Genomic DNA, 26,095 nt, shown 5'->3' with positions numbered 1-26,095 from the left:
CCCTGTTAAGTTTGTATTGTGCATGTCATAAATCTACTAGTACATTTCGTGAAACGATGGAGCACCGCATTCTTACAACACCCGGTGTGCCGGGGCCTTCCTTCGCTTTCACAAACCAAGTATGGATCCATTATAGCATTGAACTCCTTTCCCCATAAGAGGGTACTAGGCCCTAATGTCTCAACAAGACTCCATGTCTGCTTGGTGTCCCAGATTACTTTTGTGCATAAAAGGACAGTTTAGTCACACCTCCACCAGGGGCCGCCTGTGTAAATCTCTGATGGCATGTCTTTCTGGTAGTGGCACTAGAACAGAGTCAGGTTGTAACGCGACTGGTTGCGCTCAAGTACTTTTGAAGTGCAACATCAGGCAGGATTAAGCTGAACTCGGTTCAGGGTCAGACTTTGGGATCAGCACTAGGTCCCCTCCCTGCGTTGGCAGCAGTATCGACGTAGGAGTGACCAGCGTAGGTTAAGGAGCCAGGCCCATAATGGATCTAAGGGTATCCGCTAGGATGGATCTGCGCTAGTAACCAAACTGGAGGCCCGCTAGATCCTTGGCACCCAAAAACACCCAGAGGGAGGCAGAAGAACATCAAATATCTGAAGTACTGCTTCCTTAAAGGTGACAATTTGCTGCAGTGCTGCCAAAGGCCTGGGAACTCTGAGAACACTGTGATCAGCTGTGGAATCGGCTCCATGACTGGTGATATGGAGGGAGACCAAATAACATTGTGACACCCAGATGGCTTCTCTTTGGATAGGAAGTGGGGGGATAGGGTAAAGACACACATCTCTTTCTTGTCCTTCTCCCTACCCCACCCTGGGTTGACAGTGGATTGGAGAGGCCATCTGGAAGAGGTGGAGATCAGAGGACTCTGGTCTCTGGTGGAGACTCTCTTCCACATCAGTTTGCTGGAGTTGGGCCGATTCGCTTAGCATTAAAACCCTTCTTGTTTGCCATCAAGGGGAGGGTGGTGCAAGTTCTCATGGACAACACCACCGCATTGTGGTACTGCAACACGCAGGAAGGGGTGATGTCCAGAGTCATGTGCTAGGAAACTCTACATCTCTAAGACTTCTAGCTGCAGATTCCTTACCTTAGGATTTTCTCCCAGACGTCAGACTGGATCTGGAGAGCAATACCCTTTCACGTCAGTAGGTGGCGTTGGTAGGCTCCGTTGGCATTGTTGGCGAAATAGTCCCAGTGATGGCGTCGGGAGTAGCACATAGACGCCGCCTCAGCGCAGTGACGTCAGTTCTTTTCTTTACGTGCCACGCGCTGATCCTGAGAGAGCTACCCTGGTCTTTTTGACCGAGTTAGACCGTGTTGTCGAGTTTTTGGGTGAGTTTTTGGTGCGTCAAGATGTCCCCGAAGACCGGTTTCAAGCTATGAGGACTGTCACCGCATGATGTCGGTGATGGATCCGCATCGGGTCTGTTTGTGGTGCTTGGAGCTCGACCACGGCCCGAAGTCGTGCTCTGAGTGCGGGGCCATGCACCCAAAGGCCTTGAGGGAGTGGTCATGGCGGCCCGGCGCTCAACTCCGCGTATGTCCCTCTCTCGCGTGAGGGGAAGGTCTTGAGACCGTTCACAGAGCCCCCACCATTCTTCTTCCTCCAAGACTCTTGGCACAGGTGAGACAAAAGTCGTTGAAGCGGTCCCGTCACCCTTCAACTTCACCCTGTCCCTCGGCTGATGCAACACAGGAGGAGCATCAACGCTCAAGGCTTCAGTCTGTGGAGCCTGCTTCTGGGTCTGCTCTGCGCTTCCCCGAATTTCTGGGAACGACCCCTGCCCAATTAAAGGAGTTTTATGAGGCTATGCGCCTCATTTTTGGCATACTGACCCAATACAGCACCTTTGGGCCCGTATGGGGGTCGAACCCCCATACTGGCCTGAAAATGAGCCCCCATACAGGCCCAGTGGGTTCAGTCGAGGGGCCTTCAGGTTCAGCGGTGGCGCCTTCGGCCACTGAGGTCCCCTCCGGATCCTCTCGCGGATCCACACCGACCTCGGTCGTACCACTGAGACTCCCTGGCGTCTGTTAGACTGTCGACGCTCCCGACATCGGTGGTGCCCACCATCGTCGTCGATCCTGATCCTTATCCCTGACAACTTGAAGTCGGAACGGCGGTAGCCAAAGCTGCCTCTGTCTTCAATGGGGCTTACTCACCCCAAGTCTGATTTTGGGGTCCCTAGACCTTTATGAATACCAGGATGACCCATCTTTGGACTGGGCACAGGAATTGGGCGAGGTCCGGGTCCCCCCCATTGTTTCCTACCTGAAACCCAATGCCTGCTTTGCACACTGCACCCGGCCGCCCCTGGTTTCCATTCCGAAACATCCAGCCTCGGAACCGAAATCAGGTTCCTACACAGAGGAACAGGGACTGTCCTCCCAAATGCAAGGACATAAGTTCGGACAAGAACTACAGTCAATGGATCCAGACTACACTCAGAGAAGGCTCCACATCCAAAAGGACACAGGGAAGATAAGTACTCTTCCCCCAATTAGGATGAAAAGAAGACTTGTCTTTCAAGAAAAGGACAAACAGCCACAGGCAAAGGTGGCAAAACAAACAACACCGCCACCATCCCCACCACCATCAACGCACACATCACCGGTAGCCACTCCACCACTGATGCAATCCCCAACTCATACTGGAATGAGTCAGGATGATCCCGACGCATGGGATCTTTATGATGCGCCAGTGTCAGATAACAGCCCAGACTGTTACCCAGCGAGGCCGTCGCCACCTGAGGACAGTACAGCTTATACACAGGTGGTGTCAAGAGCAGCTGCATTTCATAACGTCACCTTGCACGCAGAACCTATTGAGGATGACTTTTTGTTTAATACACTATCCTCGACTCGTAGCCAATACCAAAGCTTACCTATGCTACCCGGAATGCTAAAACACTCCAAACAGGTGTTTCAGGAGCCTGTGAAGGGCAGGGCCATAACTCCAAGAGTAGAAAAAAAGTACAAGCCACCACCAACAGACCCTGTATATATCACGCAGCAATTAACACCAGACTCTGTGGTAGTAGGGGCAGCTCGCAAAAGAGCAAACTCTCACACCTCAGGAGATGCACCACCTCCAGACAAGGAGAGTCGCAAGTTCGACGCAGCGGGGAAAAGGGTTGCAGCACAAGATGCCAACCAGTTGCGTATTGCCAACTCACAGGCACTGCTGGCAAGATATGATAGGGCTCATTGGGACGAAATGCAACATTTCATTGAAAACTTACCCAAGGAGTTCCAGAAGAGGGCACAACAAGAGGTGGAGGAAGGACAAAGTATCTCAAATAATCAGATACGGTCAGCAATGGATGCAGCAGATACAGCTGCTAGGACAGTAAATACAGCAGTAACCATAAGGAGACACGCATGGTTGCGTACGTCAGGATTCAAGCCGGAAATACAACAAGCTGTGCTTATTATGCCTTTTAACAGACAGCAGTTGTTTGGGCCGGAGGTGGACACTGCTATCGAAAAACTTAAAAAAGACACTGATACAGCCAAAGCCATGGGCGCACTCTACTCCCCACAGAGCAGAGGCACATTTCGTAAAACGCAGTTTAGAGGGGGGTTTCGAGGACAAACTACAGAACCCACAACCTCACAAACAAGGCCCACTTATCAGAGCCAATATCAGCGGGGAAGTTTTCGGGGACAATATAGAGGGGGACAATTCCAAAAGAGTAGAGGGAAGTTCCAAAGTCCCAAAACTCCTCAAAACAAGCAGTGACTTTCACATCACAAATCCCCAACACCTTACACCTGTGGGGGGAAGGCTAACCAAGTTTTACAAACATTGGGAGGAAATAACAACAGACACTTGGGTCCTAGCAATTATCCAGTATGGTTATTGCATAGAATTTCTCAAATTCCCTCCAAACGTCCCACCGAAAACACACAATATGTCAAAACAACACATGGATCTTCTAGGACTAGAGGTCCAAGCGTTGCTACAAAAAGGAGCAATAGAATTAGTACCAATTCAACAGAAAGGAACAGGAGTTTACTCTCTTTACTTTCTCATACCCCAAAAGGACAAGACTCTAAGACCCATATTAGATCTCAGAACATTAAATACCTTCATCAAATCAGATCACTTTCACATGGTGACATTACAGGACGTAATCCCACTGCTCAAACAACAAGACTACATGACAACACTAGACCTAAAGGATGCATACTTCCATATACCGATACATCCTTCACACAGAAAGTACTTAAGGTTTGTATTCCAAGGGGTACATTACCAATTCAAAGTGTTGCCATTCGGGATAACAACTGCGTCAAGAGTTTTTACAAAATGCCTGGCAGTAGTAGCTGCTCATATCAGAAGGCAGCAAATACATGTGTTCCCGTACCTAGACGATTGGTTAATCAAAACCAACACGCAAGAACGGTGTTCACAACACACAAAGTATGTCATAAATACCCTCCACAAACTAGGTTTCTCACTTAACTACACAAAGTCACACCTTCAGCTGTGTCAAATACAGCAATACTTGGGGGCGACAATCAACACAATAAAAGGGATTGCCACTCCAAGTCCGCAAAGGGTACAGGCATTTCACAATGTAATACAGGCCATGTATCCAAAACAAAAGATACAAGTCAAAATGGTGATGAAACTACAAGGCATGATGTCCTCATGCATAGCCATTGTCCCAAACGCAAGATTGCACATGCAGCCCTTACAACAGTGCCTAGCATCACAATGGTCACAGGCACAGGGTCAACTTCTAGATCTAGTGTTGATAGACCGCCAAACATACACCTCCCTTCATTGGTGGAACAATATAAATTTAAACCAAGGGCGGCCTTTCCAAGACCCAGTGCCTCAATACGTAATAACGACAGATGCCTCCATGATAGGGTGGGGAGCACACCTCAACCAACACAGCATCCAAGGACAATGGGACACTCAGCAGAGACAGTTTCACATAAATCACTTAGAACTACTGGCAGTGTTTCTAGCTTTGAAAGCATTTCAACCTATAATAAGACACAAACACATTCTTGTCAAAACAGACAACATGACAACGATGTATTATCTGAACAAACAAGGAGGAACACACTCAACACAGTTGTGTCTCCTGGCACAAAGAATATGGCATTGGGCGATTCACAACCGCATTTGTTTATTCATAATAGCACAGTATATTCCAGGGATTCAGAATCAGTTAGCAGACAATCTCTCTCGGGATCACCAGCAGATCCACGAATGGGAGATTCACCCCCAAATAATAAACACCTACTTCCAAAGATGGGGAACACCACAAATAGACCTATTTGCAACAAAAGAAAACGCAAAATGCCAAAACTTCGCATCCAGATACCCACAGGATCAGTCTCAGGGCAATGCATTATGGATGAGTTGGTCAGGGATATTTGCATATGCTTTTCCCCCTCTCCCACTCCTTCCATATCTGGTAAACAAATTGAGTCAAAACAAACTCAAACTCATACTAATAGCACCAACTTGGGCAAGACAACCCTGGTATACAACACTACTAGACCTCTCAGTACTGCCTCATGTCAAACTACCAAACAGACCAGATCTGTTAACCCAACACAAACAACAGATCAGATACCCAAATCCAACATCGCTGACTCTAGCAATTTGGCTCCTGAAGTCTTAGAATTCGGACATCTGGACCTCACACAAGAATGTATGGAGGTCATAAAACAAGCTAGGAAAGCAACCACAAGACATTGCTATGCAAATAAGTGGAAAAGATTTGTTTACTACCGCCATAATAAACAAATACAACCCTTACACGCATCTGCTAAAGATATCGCCAGCTACCTACTGCACTTACAAAAGTCAAAGCTAGCTTTTTCATCTATTAAAATTCATCTCACCGCTATTTCAGCTTATCTGCAAATTACGCATTCAACATCATTATTTAGGATCCCAGTCATAAAGGCTTTTATGGAGGGTCTGAAAAGATTTATCCCACCAAGGACGCCACCAGTTCCTTTGTGGAACCTTAACATTGTCTTAACACGGCTCATGGGTCCACCGTTTGAACCCATGCACTCATGTGAGATACAATACTTAACATGGAAAGTAGCAATTCTAATTGCCATCACATCTCTAAGAAGAGTAAGTAAGATAAAAGCATTTACCATACAAGAACCCTTTATTCAAATACACAAGCATAAGGTAGTTTTACGAACAAATCCTAAGTTCTTACCAAAAGTCATATCACCGTTCCACTTGAATCAAACAGTAGAACTACCAGTGTTCTTTCCAGAGCCAGATTCTGTAGCTGAAAGAGCACTACATACATTTGACATCAAAAGAGCGTTAATGTACTACATTGACAGAACAAAACAAATTCGAAAAACGAAACAATTGTTCGTTGCTTTCCAAAAACCTCATACAGGAAACCCAATATCCAAACAAGGCATTGCTAGATGGATAGTTAAATGCATTCAAACCTGTTACCTCAAAGCAAAAAGAGAACTGCCTATAACACCAAAGGCACACTCAACTAGAAAGAAAGGTGCTACCATGGCCTTTCTAGGAAACATTCCAATGACTGAAATATGTAAGGCAGCCACTTGGTCTACGCCTCATACTTTTACCAAACACTACTGCGTGGATGTGTTAACAGCACAACAAGCCACAGTAGGACAAGCAGTACTACGAACTTTGTTCCAAACAACTTCAACTCCTACAGACTGAACCACCGCTTTTGGGGAGATAACTGCTTACTAGTCTATGCAAAGCATGTGTATCTGCAGCTACACATGCCATCGAACGGAAAATGTCACTTACCCAGTGTACATCTGTTCGTGGCATGAGGCGCTGCAGATTCACATGCACCCGCCCGCCTCCCCGGGAGCCTGTAGCCGTTTGAAGTTGATCTTTAACATTTGTAAATTTGTAAATATATCACTTTAAACCACATTATGTACATACATACTTACTCCATTGCATGGGCACTATTACTATAATACACAACTCCTACCTCACCCTCTGTGGGGAAAACAATCTAAGATGGAGTCGACGCCCATGCGCAATGGAGCCGAAAGGGGAGGAGTCCCTCGGTCTCGTGACTCGAAAAAGACTTCTTCGAAGAAAAACAACTTGTAACACTCCGAGCCCAACACTAGATGGCGGGATGTGCAAAGCATGTGAATCTGCAGCGTCTCATGCCACGAACAGATGTACACTGGGTAAGTGACATTTTCCATATATGTATACATGTATACATATATATATATATATATGTGTGTGTGTATGTATATTTAGAGAGAGAAAGATAGTTTGCACAAGCCTTGCAGAATGTACAATATAAGAAAAACTGTTGAATCAATTATTTGGAATACAAGTACCGCCTCCAGGTCGGGCACCTAGAGAGAAAGAAAACAAGAAAAAGGACCACCTCATAGTGAAGTCAATCAGTAGTTTCTATAAAGGTCAAGCAGTGGTCTTTGGAAAATAATTTTTGTAGCTTTGTTTTGTAGGTCTTGTGGGGCGAGCTTCTGGTCAAATCGTTTCTCCCTATTATTCTAGGCCTTTTCAGGACTTTGGCAAGGGTATGTACCAATGCGTCCACTGAGGTGATAGCTAGCTTTAGGAGTATCCGCAGGGGTGCTGAAGAGAGCACAGTTCCACAAGGCGCTGAGACACTTGTGGGAACAAATACTGATGTGGACTCCCATGGGAATTGTGCAGACCCCTCACGCCTGCGCTCGGCTCAGGGGAAATCGGGCTGTGTCCACGATTCTCAAGGGTGTCTCGCTGTTTGCCCCGCTCTCCAATCTTGGTTACCTACCTGGAAACAGTACTTATATTTCAAATAATGGATTCAACCGCCTTTGCTTATATTGTATATTCAGCAAGGATTGTGATATATAATTTTTCACTGATAAAACCCAAAGGTTACAGGGATGTTCTAGTTAGGCTCACATTTTAAATGTACAAAATCATAGAAATTAACCTGTTATAGTTGGGTATCTCAAGTTCCTATAACTTGTGCCTTAAGGTGACTATAACTCTCGCCCTCGCCATGCACTGCTAATTACCCCACAAATTACAGCACTCATGACGTCTTTGATAACATCACTGATAATATCAATGTAACATTTGCAGTAAAATATTTTATGAAAAAACTGTGCGTGGCAGGGGTGCGAGTTATAGTTACCGTAGGGCACGAGGTACAGTTACGTGAGATAACTCTAACTGGTGAATTTCTATGGTTTTGTACGTTTAAAATGTGAGCCTAATTGTAACGTCCCTGTAACCTTTGGCTTTTTCAGTGAATTTTTGTGTTTTTTTTGCATTCTGTTTTCTAACTACCGCTTTTTGTCGTGTGCATCAGGTGTTGGCCTCAGGGCAGCCAGGCCCTGCAGCCTACCCCTGTTAACCACCCAAATCAGCGCTGCGCAAAGCCTTCGGCTGTGTGTGGCAGTGGTTGGATTAACCACCTAACCCTGTACCATGCACAGCCGAACAGTGTGTCTCTCTTCATGTGAGAATAAGTGTGAGAGGGTCTCTCTAAGTGTGAGAATCTCTATCTGGGTGTGAAAGTGGGCCCATGAGCGTATGAGGGGTCTGTGAGTGGATGAATGAGGGTCTGAGTGGGTGTGTTAGGGTCTGTGAGTGGGTGCATGAGGGTCTGTGTGGGTTTATGAGTGGGCGCATGAGTCTCTGAGTGCATGTATGAGTGAATGAATAAGTGTATTAATGAATCAGATTTTTGGTGCTTATTCAGGATTAATCGTGAATATCATGCATGATGAAGAAAAATCATTTTAAACCCATATTCGACCCTCAAGCACCTCTGTATCATAATCCTGGGGTCAGGGTACCTCCACCCTGACTCCTTACGCTACTTTCATTTTTTCAGCCCCAGGGACCCTCTCCAGTAACATAAAATGGCGGACACAACTTTCTGCTCAGTTTGTGGCCAGCCAATTACAATACTTCTCTTCACATGCGCATTAATAAAAAATTGCGACCTCAGATATACAAATTTGGATTTTCATTAATTTCCCATAAACTACTGAACAGATTTGCATCAAATGTGCAAATGCGCAATCAGCGTACCAAAACCTAGCTTTCTGCCAAATTTGGTGTAATTTTGTCCGATGGTTCGGGCTGTAGCCTTGTTCAAAAGACCCATGGCAGTTAACATGGGAAAAGCAATGTTTTTGACCCCGATTTTTCTTGGCCCCCGCTTGACAGATCACCCTGAAACTTTCCGTGCACAACAGGACTCACTGGGAAACTTCTAAGAAGTCTTTTCAGAGTCACGTGATCGAGTGACTCCGCCTCTCGGTTACATTGCACATGGTCATTTAGATTGTTTTCTTTCCGCGGTCGGGTTCAGACGTGTTTCCTTTTGCTCTGAGATTTAGATTCGGAAAACCACAGAAAACCTTCTTATTCGTCGGTATTGTTTCAATCGCGTTTCACATCTATCATCCAACCGGTAGAAACGTTGGAACCTTAATTTTTTCCGCCCTTCGGGGAGCGTGCAACCGACTCGGGACTGTTCGGGCCTGCCATGTGGAAAGCCTGATGGATCAGACTCCATTCCGATTCTTCCCTTGGTGCCACGCGAAGTACCCCTATACAGACCAGCACTTGGTTTGTAATTTGTGCCTTTCTCCAGACCATCGGGAGGAAGATTGTGAGGCCTGTCGATAATTTCAATCAAAGAAGACCCTCTGAGATCGCAGAGCCCGAAGACTCAAAATGGCACCGAAAAGCAGCAAACATCTCGACGTCATGAAAGAAGAGCAGTAGACAGCAGTCTCCATCTGAGACACAGACTCCGAACAAGAGCCAGAAGACAACAGACCCCTCACAGCTGGCCAGCATGTGAGTACGTCTGCCCCTACACAAAAAACATTTAAAGGCCTTGGGTACACCACTGCCGATTCTACAAATTAATTTACTAGCACAATACATTCCAGGGATAGACAATCAGTTGGCAGATCTCTTCATCAGAAATCACTAACAGACACACGAATGGGAGATTCACTCACAAGTCGTTCAAAGGTACTTTAAAAAGTGGGGTACACCCGACATAGGTCTATTCGTAACAAGCGAAAACGCAAAATGCCAAAACTTCGCATCCACACACGCACATCCCCTATCCAAGGGCAATGCTCTGTGGATCAATTGGTCAGGGATATTTGCTTACTCTTTTTCCCCTCTCCCACTCCTTCCATTTCTAGTCAACTTACTTCTCTATTTAGAGTGCGTGTTATCAAAGCCTTCATGGAAGGATTAAAACACATTCTTCCACCCAAAACACCACCTGGTCCATCATGGAATTTAAATATTGTACATACCAGACTCTTGGGACAACCTTTTGAACCCATATACTCTTGCCAAATTCAGTTTTTAACATGGAAGGTCGCCTTCCTTGTAGCTATTACTTTTCTAAGAAGAATTAGTGAAATACAAGCCTTCACTCTTAAAGAAACTTTTTTCCAAGTGCACAAACATACGGTTGTACTGAGAAGAAATCCAAAATTTCTACCAAAAGTTGTATCTCCATTTCAGTCAAACAGTGGAATTGCCAGTTTTCTTTCCACAGCCAGATTCTGTGGCAGAAAGAGCTCATCATACTTTAGATCTCAAAGGAGCTCTTATGTACTGTATAGACAGAACTAAGGTTTTTAGGAAAACAAAGCAGCTCTTTGTTGCTTTCCAACAACCACATACAGGCAATCCTATATCAAAACAAGGTTTAGCAAGATGGATTGTTAGATATATACAAACATGTTATATCAAAGCAAAGAGACAACTTCTGATCACTCCTAAGGCACATTCTACAGAAAGAAAAGTGCATCAATGGCTTTTTTAGGAAACATACCAATGGTTAATATATGTAAAGCAGCTACATGGTCAACCCCCCATACATTTACAAAACACTACTGTGTTGATGTGTTCTCACAGCATCAAGCCACTGTAGGCCAAGCTGTCTTAAAAACGTTATTTCAAACAACTTCAACTCCTACAGGCTAGCCACCGCTTTTTGGGAGGACTAACTGATTTGTAGTCTATGCATAGCATGTGTATCTGTAGCTACACATGCCATCGAACGGAAAATGTCACTTACCCAGTGTACATCTGTTCGTAGCTTGCTGCAGATTCACATGCACCCACCCTCCTCCCCGGAGGCCTGTAGCCGTTTAACAATTTTAACATTTGTATATACATTTACATTTGCATGGACATCTCTTTGTATTTCTATACTCTCACTCCTTCCTTCACCCTCTGCGGGAAAACAGTCTTAACAGTGGAGTTGATGACCATGTGCAATGGAACCGAGAGGAGGAGTCACTTGATCCCGTGACTCCGAAAATACTTTTTCGAAGAAAAACAACTTCTAACACTCCGAGCCCAACACTAGATGTCGGAAAAGCTATGCATAGCATGTGAATCTGCAGCACTACATGCCATGAACAGATGTACACTGGGTAAGTGACATTCTCCATATATATATACACACACACACACACACAATGGAGAGGAGGTAAATAGACAAGGTCCCATGGTAGTTGTGACATTGAACATTGAAAAAGCCTTTGGCACTGTGTCCTGGATGTATTTATTTGCTGTACTGAAGGACATGATTTTTGGACCTGTGCTTATACAAATGGCCCAACTTCTATATAGCAGGTCCTGGCCAAAGTTAAAACAAGTGCACTGATCTCAGAGAAATAGAAACTAGCAAGGGTTAGGAGACAGGAGTGCCCGCTGTCTCCATTATTGTTCCCTTTAGCTATGAGTCCATTGACCGTTCAACTCTGATCTGAACTCACATTGGGCAATAGAAACTGAGGGCCAAAGGCATTTAGTCTTTTTGTATGCTGATGACCTCTTACTATATATAACAAACTTAGTAGCTGCAATGCCTTGCCTTCTGTAATACTGGAGATGTTTGGTGCTGTGGGTTAGTTAATATGCAAAAAATAACGTATAACAGTGTTTATCAGGCCTACCACTGAAGTCACTCCCAATGATGGAGGTACCATGGGAGCAAAACCCATTTAGTTATTTAGGAGTACACTAAGTAGAAATGGCATGACATGTATACAATCAAATTGATCACAACGCTCTAGAGGTCTTTGGATCTATGGGTTTCATTCTCCTCGTCATTGGATCTGTGGGTTTCATTCTCCTCGTCATTGGCAGGACGCATAACTATAGCAAAAATGGTGGTGCTACCTAGATGTTTATATCTATTTCAATGTAGCAGTATTAATTACATTGATATGGGAGAGGAAGGAAAGGGGGAAAGCGAAGAAGGGTTAAAATTGACCTTTTGCAGTGTACTTAATGGAAAGTGGAGTGCTGGGTGCGTGTCAGTAGGAGCTCTATTTGATTTGGGTGTGTTGGACTCATTGGAGAACTAATTTGGAGTACTCAGGGGTCAATTCCTCCATTTCTACACGTTTCACAGATTTGCGTGACCACTGTAGGGAGACATACAGGCCACACTATGCGAGTCAAGAGTGTTGAGTTTGGTGTTGGGGCGGACCAGGGCCCTCAGAGAGGATACAGTTAAGCAGGATGTGAAGGTTGTGGGAAAGGGACTGTGGGACACAGTACACAGAAAAGCAGGGGCAGGAAGCCCTTATGCTTAGAAAAGAGGCCTCCATCAGGAGGGTTTCGCTTTTTGCAATTCAGTTACATGTACAGAACCTATGTGACTTAAGCAGTGCTGCACAACATTTACCTGAGCAAGGTAATTTGTTGCCGTAAATGTAATGATCAAAAGTCACATACTTTGACTTAGTATGAGATTCTACATAGGTGCTTGACTATTTGAAGCATGTTATGGACAGATACACCACTGCTGTACATTTCACAATTCGTTTGCTCTCCCAGGCCTGTCTGTTTGCATTGTCACAGTCAAATCTAAAATAAAACTAAGTCCAGATTTGTCCACTTTATGCTGTTATTGGCTAAAAGGTGTGTTGCAGTATATTCCCTGTCACCAAAAAACAATATTAGAGAGCTGGATAGAAGATGTTGCGGAATGACCCTCAGCTGAGGAAATGAAAATGAAACAGGTCAGGCACAATGACAGACTGGAAGACTACCTTGATGTTTGGGAGAACTTACCTAGAAAGGTAATATACCCTCCGGATGAGAGAACCCCATGAACAGTTCTATGTACAAGTTGAATGGGCTAGATATGGTAACAGGGATATAATATAAAAAAAAACATATGTATGCTGTGTGACCTCTGACCAAATGCAACATTTTACTGCACAGAATGATGTACTTGTTTATATATGTGTTTCTAATGCTCAAAGGCACATTCAGGTAACTTTTCTTATCTTGGAAAAAAATGTGCCAATTTAAGTCTGCACACTGATCCTTTCTTTTTGCCGATTGGCTCTGCATCTGATGGTTTCAATGGACTTACAAGAAGAAACTAATGACAGAACGCATAGGTGCCGCTTACATGCTGCTCCACTTGTCACTTCCAGAGGAGAACAGAGTCAACGCAGACTTGCATAATGCCACATGCCTCTGCACAGGACCACTGCTTTTTGAGTTTTCCAGGTCTAGTCACAAGTTGAGGAGTCTGCCATTAGATAGAATATCCACTTGAACGAGTGACCTGTTCTTTAATTTTACCTTTAGGATGTACTGACTTCCTACTTGCATCATTTTTCCAAATGGGGTATTACTTGCCAAGATGCTCTTTCCCCCTAGCCTCTCCAGGAGCATTTACACCCAGACGAAAGCCTGCAGAGATATGTGAATTGAATGTCCGAGATTACAGTTTAGAATGTTCTTTCTCCTCAAGACCTTTGTGTCCTCACTGAAAGTGGCCTGTTACTTCAGATGAGACAGGTAACAGCAGTTACCAGCCCTATTGGAAGTACAAGATATAGGGAAACACCTTGGCTCCCTTAACTTGCTAAGAGAAGCCAAAATCCTGGGTGAAAGTCCAGCTAAAGTGAGGACCAACTCTGGGAATCAGACCAGAAATTACAGATTTCTGCCAGTAATTCCTCCTTTCTTAGTGAACCCTTGGGGTCCAGCTCGTAATGGGCTGGGTTTTACCCCACTTCTGGACTTGCTGCTTAGCATGCTATCCAATTTATTGGACCACTCATAATGAGAGACATGGAGATCAAGCTGCAAAACTTGTGACCCCCTCAACCTCTATTTCAGCCTGTTATTCAACACCTCACAATAAAGCATTTAATTTGCCCAACTTTATTCTACATAATGTGATCTAGCGTTTAAAAAAGTGTTCCTCTTTAATATAACGTTTTAGATGAAGGTGTTCAGCTTGATTTAACCTTCGTAGTATGAAGAAATTTTAACTGACTTTTGAAAATAAGTAGTTGCCTACTGGTTGTCCTTGTGGCAGTTTTCCATCTTTCTTAATACCCTTGGGTATCACTTCCTTAATTTGAAGCTTATAGTTAGCAAGATATAGTCTTTAGTTTGAATTCTAATTTACCTAACACTGGAGGGCATGTATATATTTTCCCTATCACTTATCCGGTTTGTGGAGACTTCCTTGTTCTCAAATACCTGGCTTAGTTAATTATCTATGGCCACAGAACTACTGGCCAAATTTTGATTTGATAGAGATTGAGTTTTATGTGAATGTCAAAGTTTTCAGAATTCCAGCTCTGGGCTTTTGCGGTGGATACAAGGTGGCACACAACAGTCGAATAAGAGAGACCACCAAAATGTATCTCTCTTCCACAGGCAACCTTTGTAGTCTCAAATTTATATTGTTATGTCTTATAGCTGTGTTTGCCAATGGATGAACCATTTTGTTCTCTTCAGCTTGTAATCAAGTTAGGTTCCTTCATTATTTCTAAATATGAAAGTGATAATTTTCTGGAATTCGTTTTTCTTGGAATTTAAGTAGAGTAGTAGAGGATATAATCTTATCTGCAAGGTAACATTTTCAGTTCTATCTCCTTGGACAGGGTAATGAAAAGTTTTATTGTTCCATCTGAGTGGTATGTGTTTTGGCAATGCGGCTTAGTCAAGGAGACAAATTTACATTTTGCGTTAAGCTGGTATGGGGCAACTGGGAGCAGAGGCCAGGCACCTCCTACTGTGTACTTATAAGGGAAATAAGTGAACAGCTATTTACCTCTTAAGCTGCTGAATAGTAGGATTTCTGTCCTCTGCCCTTCATCCTGCTAGCCATATGGCACAATGGAGACACAGTATGCACATTTTGCTCACACTGTGTGCCCTCTCTGTTCTCATCTTATGCAGCCCTTTCACCAATTAGAGAGCAGCTTCTATATAGCTCTTTCCTTCTTCTCATTCATCAGTCATTGCCTCGTTAAGACACCGGGGCTAAACACACCGAGGAGAAAGCTACTTTCATAATACCTGGTTTAGTTCTAAGAAACACCCATAAAAAAGAAGGCTTCAGTCATAAATATACTGCATGCAATAACTGGTAAGAACAAATCTGATGCATTTAGTGCGAAGATGATTGTATGATCTTTAGCCGTGCTCCTGAATGATAGAGACTGATTCATCTCTTAGATAAGCTGCCTTGGATTTTCTCTTTCAGGCATGTTGCAGTTTTGGTTGAAACAATCAAGAAAGGCATGCACGATGCTGATGCAGAGGCAAGAGTGGAAGCTAGAAAGTGAGTTACTTTGAATTAAATACACCCTGCTAGAGTCACCTGATGTGCTGTGCAAGTTGGAAATGTACCTTTTCTCTCATGCTCTGGAACAAATGCTGTTGGCTGCATGATTTTTTCAGCTGAGCATTCACCTGAATTATTAGTGTTATCCTAAGAAAATTGCTTGTCCCTGAATTTTTGTACTTAGCTGAGCAGCATATTATCTCAACATTAAGACCATTTGCAGTATGCAATAATGCTATTGGAATACCCACTACAATATGCATTAATGAAGACTGAACCTGCTTCGTGAGAGCAGCAGTGGTTCAGAACACCTGTGAGGGTTTAATTTAAGAAAAGCTTAAACTATATTTTTTTCCAAATTCACTTGCTAAGAAATGTCAGTTGATGGGCTATAGGTGTTTGTTAGATTTTTTCCGGGGATCCACAGGGCAGACATAGGCTATACCGTGGTGGTTGAGGTTGTTTGCCACTGGTCCTTCCTCCTGTGACTCTTAAAACTGGGCCAAGTACATCTCCTTCTTCACTTGACTCTAAGGTTAATGAAGGTGAGGACTCATAGGATTTTCAAGGAGGGAGTGTGGGGGCATTATTTCAGACCTCAACACTAACTTTAATGATTAACCCAGTGCTCATCTTTTGAGGAAAAGGTACATTTAACTTCACTGCAGTATTCACTAATGGACAATTAAATTGAGCATATTTGGTGGTACATCTGATTATGATTCTGTTGTGAGCGCTACACCACTTACCCCACTTTTTGTTCTCTCTCATGCCTGGGTTAATGTCCTCCACAGACAATTTATTGTGGAAGTATTAAACATTATATTTCCCTACAAGTCAAATGTGTAATCAGTCACTGTTTACTCATGTTCTTAGCCCTAGTGTTGTAAGGGTAAAAGAATTGTGCTTAAGTCCTTTACGGATTCTTCTGCACAAGCTCAGTAGCTCAGTCCCACGGTAGGTGAATGCCTACAGTGATCATGTGCAACTTTAGCTGTGACGGTATGGAGATGTTGTATATAAAGAAAAAAACGGTTCTCTCGGGCATCAATCACAATAAAAAAGCAATATGTCTTCAGTTATTTAAACCATAACAACAACAGTTGCCCAAAGGAAAGAAGAAACAGGCAGGTAGTCAGTGATGTATAGCAATTTATTCATTCTTTGTATACCTTTATCATTATTTTATGTTTTGTTTTAGCGTTTTAACAAAGATCCAGTGCTCACACTTAAGTGAAGAGAGATGCAGTGATAAAGGATAGGCGAGAAAGATGCACATAACACTTTTAAAAGACATGTGACTCCTTCAAATTGTTTTTCATAATATATTAGAAGTCTATACAGGTCTACTGTCGATGGCTTTCCTACCTCTGGCAGTACGAGGTCATTGTGAGGATGGAGCGTGAGCACCTGATAGCTGGAATGAAATTAAATGTGTAAGAATCCAGGGAAAGCGCATATGGGCCTGAAAGAGGTAATTCTGCAGTAAGGAAATAGTTCACTTGGCTGATTGAACAGCAAATTAGTAAAAACTAGCATGCTTGAGGCCCAAGGGAGGAATGGGATGTAGGAAACTGGCTCTGTATATACTATACTAAAGTAAGGTATAGTGTGTACATAGTCCAGTGGATCCCCAGAGGCTTTACAGGGACCAAAGTAGATAATACTGATGCTCTCTTTTGTGGTAGTGTGGGTGAGCAGTTAGGCTATCAGACGGTAGTGCTAAGGTTTTGTTGCGCACACAGTCAAGAAATGAGGCACACTCTCAATGACTAACTTCAGTCCAATGTTAATGTATCTAAAAAGACACGGTTAGTTAATTTCTAGAACCAAAAGGATCTTTGTTGCAGTTAAGTACAGTTTCCAGAATAGATCACTTTCAAGTATCCCAATTGCACTTTTATAAATCAGCAGTAAATATATGTTTAAGTAAGCAATACTTTTCAGTAGCAAAAGTAGACACTTAATGGAAAAACCATTGAACTCAATTCAGTCCTAGAGGAGGAAAAGTACAAGAACAAGAGCAGGTAAGTTGAGTTGCTATTGGATGTCGATGGACCAGCGACTGGGTTCCCCAAGGCCAGGGGGCTGCGGGAAATCTTCACTGGAGCGGGTCAGGGGAGTCCTCTTGATTCAGGCTGCAGGCGAGATGCTGGCCTGGAGGGGTCAACCCATAGTGGATTCAAGGTCAGAATTGCCGGGGTCCTTCTCTGGACCGGTGAGTCACCAGGACTTAGGACTCTGGCCATGGCCTTCGTGTGCAGAGTGGGCAGGACTCGTAGATCTGGAGGGCACTGGAGTCCTTGTTGGAGGTTTCTTTGTGAACAGTGCCACTTTCCTCCAGAGTTCTTAGTCCTAAGGGGAGGCAGGCAGTACTCTGAGGGTTTCTGGAGGTCTCTGGTCTTGCAGGATGAGTTGTCTATTGTAGCAGGAGTCTTGAAGTTGCAGACAGGCGGGTAGGGCTGGGGGCCAAGTAACTTGTCTTGTGGAGTCTTCACTGCTGGTGCGGCTCTTCAGTGGTTCTTCTTTAGGTCGCCAGGAATCTGAAGAGCAAGGTTCAGGGGTACCCTTAAATACTAGATTTAGGGGCGTTACAGGGGGTCAGAGGGCAGTAGCCAATGGCTACTCACCCTGAGGGTGGCTGCACCCTTTTTATGTGCTCACTCCCTTTTGGGGAAAGAGGGCACATTCCTAACCCTATTGGCTAACATCCTGTAAAATAAGATGAAGGATTCTGAAGAGAGGGGTTCACCTCAGCTCTGTGCATCCTAGGGGTTGTCCCAGCTGGGGTGAACACTCCTTCTCTTGTTTACTATTTTTCCCGCCAAACCTGCTGCCCAAAAGTGGTGCTTGGTGTGGGGTAGGGGCAGGCACCGCCACTGGCTGGAGTGACCTGGGTCAGCATAACAAAAGGCTGGAGCCTATACCAAGTGGTGCTGTTCCTGCAGAGGGAGGGTGTGAGGCACTTCCACCCAGAGCAGGCTTTGTCCCTGACCCCTGAGAGCACAGACGCTCACCTCATAGAGTCAGAAACTTGTCTGGTAGTGTCATGCTGGCTGAGACCGGTCAGCCACACACTAGAGAGTTTGTTTAATTTCAGGGGACATCTCCAAGATGCCCTCTGTGTGCATTGTTCAATAAATCTAACACTGGCATCACTGTGGGTTTATTGAGCTGAGAAGTTTGATACCAAACTTCCCAGTTTTCAGTGAAGCCATCATGGAGCTGTGGAGTTTGTAGTGACAAACTACCAGCCCATGTCCTCAATATGGCTTCTCTGCACTTCTAATGTCTTTGAATGGACTTAGACACTGTAGAGGCACATTGCTCATAAAGCTGTGCCCTCACCTGTGGTATAGTGCACCCTGCCTTAGGGCTGAAAGGCCTGCTAGAGTTGTGACTTGCCTAAGCCACAGGCAGTGTTTTATAGGCATGGCACATAGGGAGGGGTGCCATTTCGACTTTATTTTTTTCTCTACACCAACCCACACAATCTGCAATGGCAGTGTGCATGTGTTTGGTGAGGGGTCCTTTAGGGTAGCATAATACATGCTGCAGCCCTTAGGGACCCTCCCTGGCCACAGGGCCCTTTGTTCCACTGGTACCTTTTACAAGGGACTTAGCTGTGTGCCAGAGGTGTGTCAATTGTGGAAGCAGTGGTACAGTTTAGAGAAAGAAAAGATGTGCTGAGGCCTGGTTAGCAGGATCCCAGCACACACTCAGTTAAGTTAGCATCAGAGATCCGGCCAAATCTTTCCTACATGGAGTACCACGATTTCACCATAGCTCTCACTGAATAAGAGGCAAGTCCTTCACCTGTGGGTGCTTTCTTTCCCATTCCTTTCTTGTGCTCCCAGCTTGCTAATTTATACTAATTCTCTGTTCAATCAGGACTACTTTGGATTTCCTTGATTCCCTTCTCATGTCCTCCTGAAGGGATCATCCTACCTGAATTGACTCCTGCTAACCTTGTCACCCCAGGCAAGTGAACTATTTCCTTAAGGTGGAGATACCTCTTTCGGCCTATATGCTCTTTTCCTTGATTCTTCTACTTATGTTTAATTCCAGATATCAGGTTCTGTCCTGTCCTGATGATGACCTTCCATTGCCAGATGTCGAAATGCCATTGACAATAGGCCTAGATAGACTTCTAATATACAGGGAGTGCAGAATTATTAGGCAAATGAGTATTTTGACCACATCATCCTCTTTATGCATGTTGTCTTACTCCAAGCTGTATAGGCTCGAAAGCCTACTACCAATTAAGCATATTAGGTGATGTGCATCTCTGTAATGTGAAGGGGTGTGGTCTAATGACATCAACACCCTATATCAGGTGTGCATAATTATTAGGCAACTTCCTTTCCTTTGGCAAAATGGGTCAAAAGAAGGACTTGACAGGCTCAGAAAAGTCAAAAATAGTGAGATATCTTGCAGAGGGATGCAGCACTCTTAAAATTGCAAAGCTTCTGAAGCGTGATCATCGAACAATCAAGCGTTTCATTCAAAATAGTCAACAGGGTCGCAAGAAGCGTGTGGAAAAACCAAGGCGCAAAATAACTGCCCATGAACTGAGAAAAGTCAAGCGTGCCGCTGCCACGATGCCACTTGCCACCAGTTTGGCCATATTTCAGAGCTGCAACATCACTGGAGTGCCCAAAAGCACAAGGTGTGCAATACTCAGAGACATGGCCAAGGTAAGAAAGGCTGAAAGACGACCACCACTGAACAAGACACACAAGCTGAAACGTCAAGACTGGGCCAAGAAATATCTCAAGACTGATTTTTCTAAGGTTTTATGGACTGATGAAATGAGAGTGAGTCTTGATGGGCCAGATGGATGGGCCCGTAGCTGGATTGGTAAAGGGCAGAGAGCTCCAGTCCGACTCAGACGCCAGCAAGGTGGAGGTGGAGTACTGGTTTGGGCTGGTATCATCAAAGATGAGCTTGTGGGGCCTTTTCGGGTTGAGGATGGAGTCAAGCTCAACTCCCAGTCCTACTGCCAGTTCCTGGAAGACACCTTCTTCAAGCAGTGGTACAGGAAGAAGTCTGCATCCTTCAAGAAAAACATGATTTTCATGCAGGACAATGCTCCATCACACGCGTCCAAGTACTCCACAGCGTGGCTGGCAAGAAAGGGTATAAAAGAAGGAAATCTAATGACATGGCCTCCTTGTTCACCTGATCTGAACCCCATTGAGAACCTGTGGTCCATCATCAAATGTGAGATTTACAAGGAGGGAAAACAGTACACCTCTCTGAACAGTGTCTGGGAGGCTGTGGTTGCTGCTGCACGCAATGTTGATGGTGAACAGATCAAAACACTGACAGAATCCATGGATGGCAGGCTTTTGAGTGTCCTTGCAAAGTAAGGTGGCTATACTGGTCACTGATTTGTTTTTGTTTTGTTTTTGAATGTCAGAAATGTATATTTGTGAATGTTGAGATGTTATATTGGTTTCACTGGTAATAATAAATAATTTAAATGGGTATATATTTGTTTTTTGTTAAGTTGCCTAATAATTATGCACAGTAATAGTCACCTGCACACACAGATATCCCCCTAACATAGCTAAAACTAAAAACAAACTAAAAACTACTTCCAAAAATATTCAGCTTTGATATTAATGAGTTTTTTGGGTTCATTGAGAACATGGTTGTTGTTCAATAATAAAATTAATCCTCAAAAATACAACTTGCCTAATAATTCTGCACTCCCTGTAATGTACAAAATAATTTGAACGAGTCCTATTTGTTTTATGTGTGATGCACGTTTTTCTCGCCTATCACTGCACCTCTCTGTACTTATGTGTGAGCACTGAATCTTTGTTGAAACACCAAAAAACAAAAGTTAATAATAATAAAAGTATGCAATAAGTGAGTACATTGCTATTCATTATTGATTACCTGCCTGTTTCTCCTTTGCGCTGGGCAATTTTTGTTGTTATTCTTTTAATGACTGAAGACATATTGCTTTCCTATTGGGATTGATGCCCAAGTGATCCATAGTTTTTATTTATATATAGCATTATCCCAGGTTCTCTAAAGCTTTTGGTGTTACCCTTGTTCATACCCCTGTGCCTGGGGATGTTGCCCTTGTGTCTTCTCAGTGTGCAGACACCCTGGTTAGTCTTCCATCGCCCAACAGGCCCTAGCACCACAGGGTGGATGATACTAGCAGTAGTATCCCACTTTTGGGCAGATGGAGACTCTTATCACAGTAGTTTCTGGCCACAATCTGGGTCGATGCACACATGAAGGCAGTTGCAACTTGATCCGCGTCAGTACATTTGGCAGAGCAGATGCAGCCCTGACCTAGGCCAGAATGCACAGCAAGCCAGATGCACCCCGATCTGGGTTGATAAAAGCAGCAAGATAGATGAATCCTGCCTTGCCCCGATGTGGGGATGTATGTAGACTTTTTTAGTTCTTGTGCAGAAAAGTGGAAAGACTGGGAGACCCTCAGTAGCACAAACGGCGGCTGCTGGCTTTAGTGTCTCAGACAATATGCTTTCTCTGGGTATTCTTTAGTGCAGGAACCTGCTGGCCTTCTCCTGTTTGACAGCCTGTCATTCTGCAGGGCAAGTCACACTCCTTACCTATTTTTAAAAAAAAACAAGCAGTAGACAAACCCTCAGCTCCTCCAGAGGAAAGTGAAAACTACAGGTCATGTCACCTCACCTCTGGGAGACAGGCTATCATGCAGACACCAGCCCTGGTTACACAGCAGTTCGTAGAGTACTCTGTGGAACACTACTTCCTTTCTTATCAAGAACTTGAAACTGGAACAAAGAGGGTGTTTGGGGTTCCACTTATACACACATTTCTAAACAGTATATGTGGATCCATTCCTCCACTGGTTTGAGATGGTGGAGAACTGGTTTGAGATGGTTCTCTCTGAAGTGTTCTACTCATGCTGCTCTCTAGACACATCCTCTGTGTTAAATGATTCTCTTCACAGCACGTAAAACTGGGACTGTTTACAAACTTTAGTACATACAATATGGGCATGATGCAGTATGAGCTTTCTGCATTTGTTTGTCATCCGCCTGTAAGAGTTAATAATTAGGAAGTGGCAAAATGTCATGCATGACAACGTGTAAACTTACCTTAAAAACCAGAAACTGCAGCCTCATCTTTACCAACTGCCCAAAGGCAGGGATCAGGAAGACCTAATCAATAGCTTTCCTGGAATTTCTAAAGGGAGCCCTGTATCTATCTTCCTTTCTTCCATGTGTGGATCTCAATCCTTCAACTACAGGAATGCTGGCATTATACTTTAACTGTCTGAGGAAGCTGTCCTAATCTCCCATCTTGTGTGTCCCAAAGATTTCAGTATTCACATGAAGGGGCAGTGTGGCACACTTTGACTAATGCAGATAAAAAGGTCTGGTGTGTTGTGACATGTTGTGTTGAAACCACAACCTTATTTGCTAAACCCAAACATGGACACACCAGTTCTCTGTTGATTCTGAAGGTTCATTTGGTGTGCCTCTCCAGATCACAAGACAGGTCCTGGACCTCACGTTTTCAGGAGCAGGCCTAGATTTCCAGTTAGACACTAGATGAGCGAGACACCAAGGCCAAAAAAAGTCTGGATACCTGATAGGTATTCATTTTTGGGCACTTATGGCATAGATGCCTTTATACAATTTAGGGGACATAACTAGCTACACGTCTGACTTTATATTGAATACCACAAAAGATGCTAAACAGCAAAAAAAAAAAAAGAATCACAATCTGATTATCGGGTATATCACAGTTACATCATAAGCTTCAGTTTGTGAAAAAATAACCTGTATTGCCCCACTGTACTATTCCAGTTGTTCTGTCTATAAACTGCTTATTGTATCTGCCAGTGTGTAAATTAGTTTATTTCTAAAAAAAAAAAAAAAAAAAAAAAATATAGATCAACGTAACTTTTTTTTTTTTAGATTTACCGGTCTTCTTTAAGGTGTCAGGCTACTGTCCTTCAAATACAGCTAATATAGACTTGATGCCTTTAAGAAAAATATGGTTGTACTTGCTGCCATTGAGTAACTAAAATGTATTTCTTGTATTTTACATTGAAGTAAGGGTTTGTTAGCCATTCCGCTCTCTTAAAAAAACATAAGATGCACATTTTATATTTTACTTATTTAGCTTTGACAGTAAAAGTGTGTCCTTTAACTGTGAAGAGATACATGGCAATAACAATTGAGGAAAATGTCACTGGATTTGCTTGAATGCCTGTGTGCGCCGGGTAAGGGGGTCCACTTAGCAATTTTGCCTGTGTGGGGCCAGGGGGACAAAAAATGCAATGTACCTGCCATCCACTTGATAAGCATTCTTTAATATTGTAAATGTAAGTCTTTGACTTTGGCAGTTTTAGATGATTTTAGTTTTTTGTTTTCTTTACAGGGCTTTTTGGGGTCTCAGAAACCATTTCCCTGCAGAATCAGATGCTTTGTACAACTCACTTGAGCCACAATATCAAAAAAACCTACAGTCTAATGCAAAGACCTCAAGCAGTGTAGCATCGCTTCCCCAATCAGACAGATCATCATCAAGCTCACAGGAAAGCCTTAAGTGAGTCATTTATCTTAATAAATCATATTTGTTTACTGTGATTAGAAGAAATTATCCTGTGTGTGCCTCAAGCTTTTACCTACTCGTAGAAAATTAATTGTTTAGGAGTCAAGGAAATGCCACTTAAGCACATGGGCCCAGAGCGACAGGTGTTCCTTTCACTTAGGACATTTTCTTTCTCTGAAACCTTTACCACAATATTAACCTGAAAATAATACTAACATATAAATAACATTAACATGGTAAGTTATTGATGTTTGTGGGCTACTTCAACCATTGCTAAGTTATTTTTTCCTCTCACCATGTGTATTTATACAGTATTTCATGACAGAGTCAGGGGAGCATTATATCATACAAAAAACATTTGGGGCAACAGAATATTGTTTAAGAGTAAGGAAGTGTTTATTTAGCTTATGGAATTTGAGAGGGTGATTGACACAACTTTGTTACAACACTGCAATTTTACTCCAGTATTGGAACTTTCATCGATTCACATGCTTGAATCATTCTCCGTCGGTGAGATGGGTGTCTCCGGTGTAATACAAAAACCATACTCAATTACATATAAAGCTCAGAGGCACTAGGCCTCTTAATTTAGTAACATCTTATAGTCATTTTATAAAAAGACCAAACTTAAGAGACAACCAGTCAGCTCTCACCACACTCTAGAGCCCTCTGGTGAGGAGCTGATTTCCCTCAGTTTTTCCACCGCACGTTGTGCTAAGGAGTCTCCTCTGCTCAGTTTTTTCTCTCAGAAATCCTTTCTGAGTGGATTTGGATATTTTCTCTCTTCAGGAATAGTTAAAGGTAGTACAAACTGGCTACTATGTCAGAGACACCTAAAAAAAAGGGCTTTTAAGAGCCTGTGCGACCTGCATGAAGTAAAGGCTGCATGTTGATGATCAGCATAAGGACTGTATACGTTGTCTCTATCCTAGCCATAAACCCAGAGAGTGCAAGGTATGCAGAACATTTTTTACTAAGACTCTTAAGGACAGAGAGGGTCGTCTTCTCATCTGGCTACAAAAGTTGAAATCCAGGGACAATCCTTTCTCTGATGAGGACAGTGCCTCTTCTTGTGTTTCTGTGGTGAAAATGCCTGTCAAACGACAATCTGAAGTTTCTTCAGAGGAAAGACCCGGGCAAGTTGTTCAAAAATCTGCTGAGGCATCCTCAAAAACTGGTAGCCCTTCAAGTATGAAGACTTAAGCTTCAGACTTAAAGTCCAAAAAGAAGCCTGTTTCTGAGCCGTCGACACCACCATTCAAGGTAAAGCATACCTTCTAAAAATCAACTTCTGCGGCGTCAACAGGATCATTATCGACAGCTCAAGTCCTGACGACGACTTCCACCGTCACCACACTGTCTGTCTCTATGGCTAGATCCGGCTCTTTGTCGACGATATGCTCATCCTCGTCGACAGCACGTCCTACAGCTTAACCATCGGCTTTGATACCGTTGACGCTCTTGACGACGATCCTGCCGGCGACGGCGTCGTCAACGTTGTTTCCACTGTCGACGGCCTCGTCGACGCTGCCTCCACCGACAATGGCTTCGTCGACAGAGCAACAACCTCCGACGGCATAGTCGACAACACTCCAGCCGTCGACGTTTCCACCGTCTATGACAATCGATATGGCGATGCTCTCGTCGATAATACCACTGTCGACGCCACCTCTCTCGTCGACGACTACGGTAAAGGTTCAGAGGCCATGTTCCTTGTCTCTGTTTTCGTCAGAGGACCAGGATGCTCACAGGAGGGCGAAACAGTATCAACTAACGCCCTCAGTTACCTCTCCTAGCAAGGTTTCCAGCCTTTTACCCTCACATCTCTTAGATGAAGATGATTCGGATGAGGAGGGTATTTTTGGAGTGGCCAG

At 43.7% G+C, this 26,095-nt stretch overlaps 1 protein-coding gene across 50 annotated transcripts in view; it reads left to right on the top strand.

Annotated features, from left to right (window-relative positions):
* Nucleotides 1–26,095, top strand: part of CLASP2 (cytoplasmic linker associated protein 2) — a 1,425,897-nt gene that overhangs the window by 710,590 nt on the left and 689,212 nt on the right. For all 50 annotated transcript variants that reach the window (XM_069214594.1, XM_069214706.1, XM_069214671.1 and 47 more), the window contains 2 exons: nucleotides 15,567–15,644; nucleotides 24,048–24,215. In XM_069214594.1, the coding sequence (XP_069070695.1) occupies nucleotides 15,567–15,644; nucleotides 24,048–24,215 (246 nt within the window). The remainder of the gene's footprint in view (nucleotides 1–15,566; nucleotides 15,645–24,047; nucleotides 24,216–26,095) is intronic.

Source organism: Pleurodeles waltl, chromosome 2_1, assembly GCF_031143425.1.
Source record: "Pleurodeles waltl isolate 20211129_DDA chromosome 2_1, aPleWal1.hap1.20221129, whole genome shotgun sequence".
Lineage (NCBI taxonomy): Eukaryota > Metazoa > Chordata > Amphibia > Caudata > Salamandridae > Pleurodeles > Pleurodeles waltl.
Note: the sequence above shows the minus strand (reverse complement) of the source record. Positions and strands in the feature narration are given on the sequence as shown.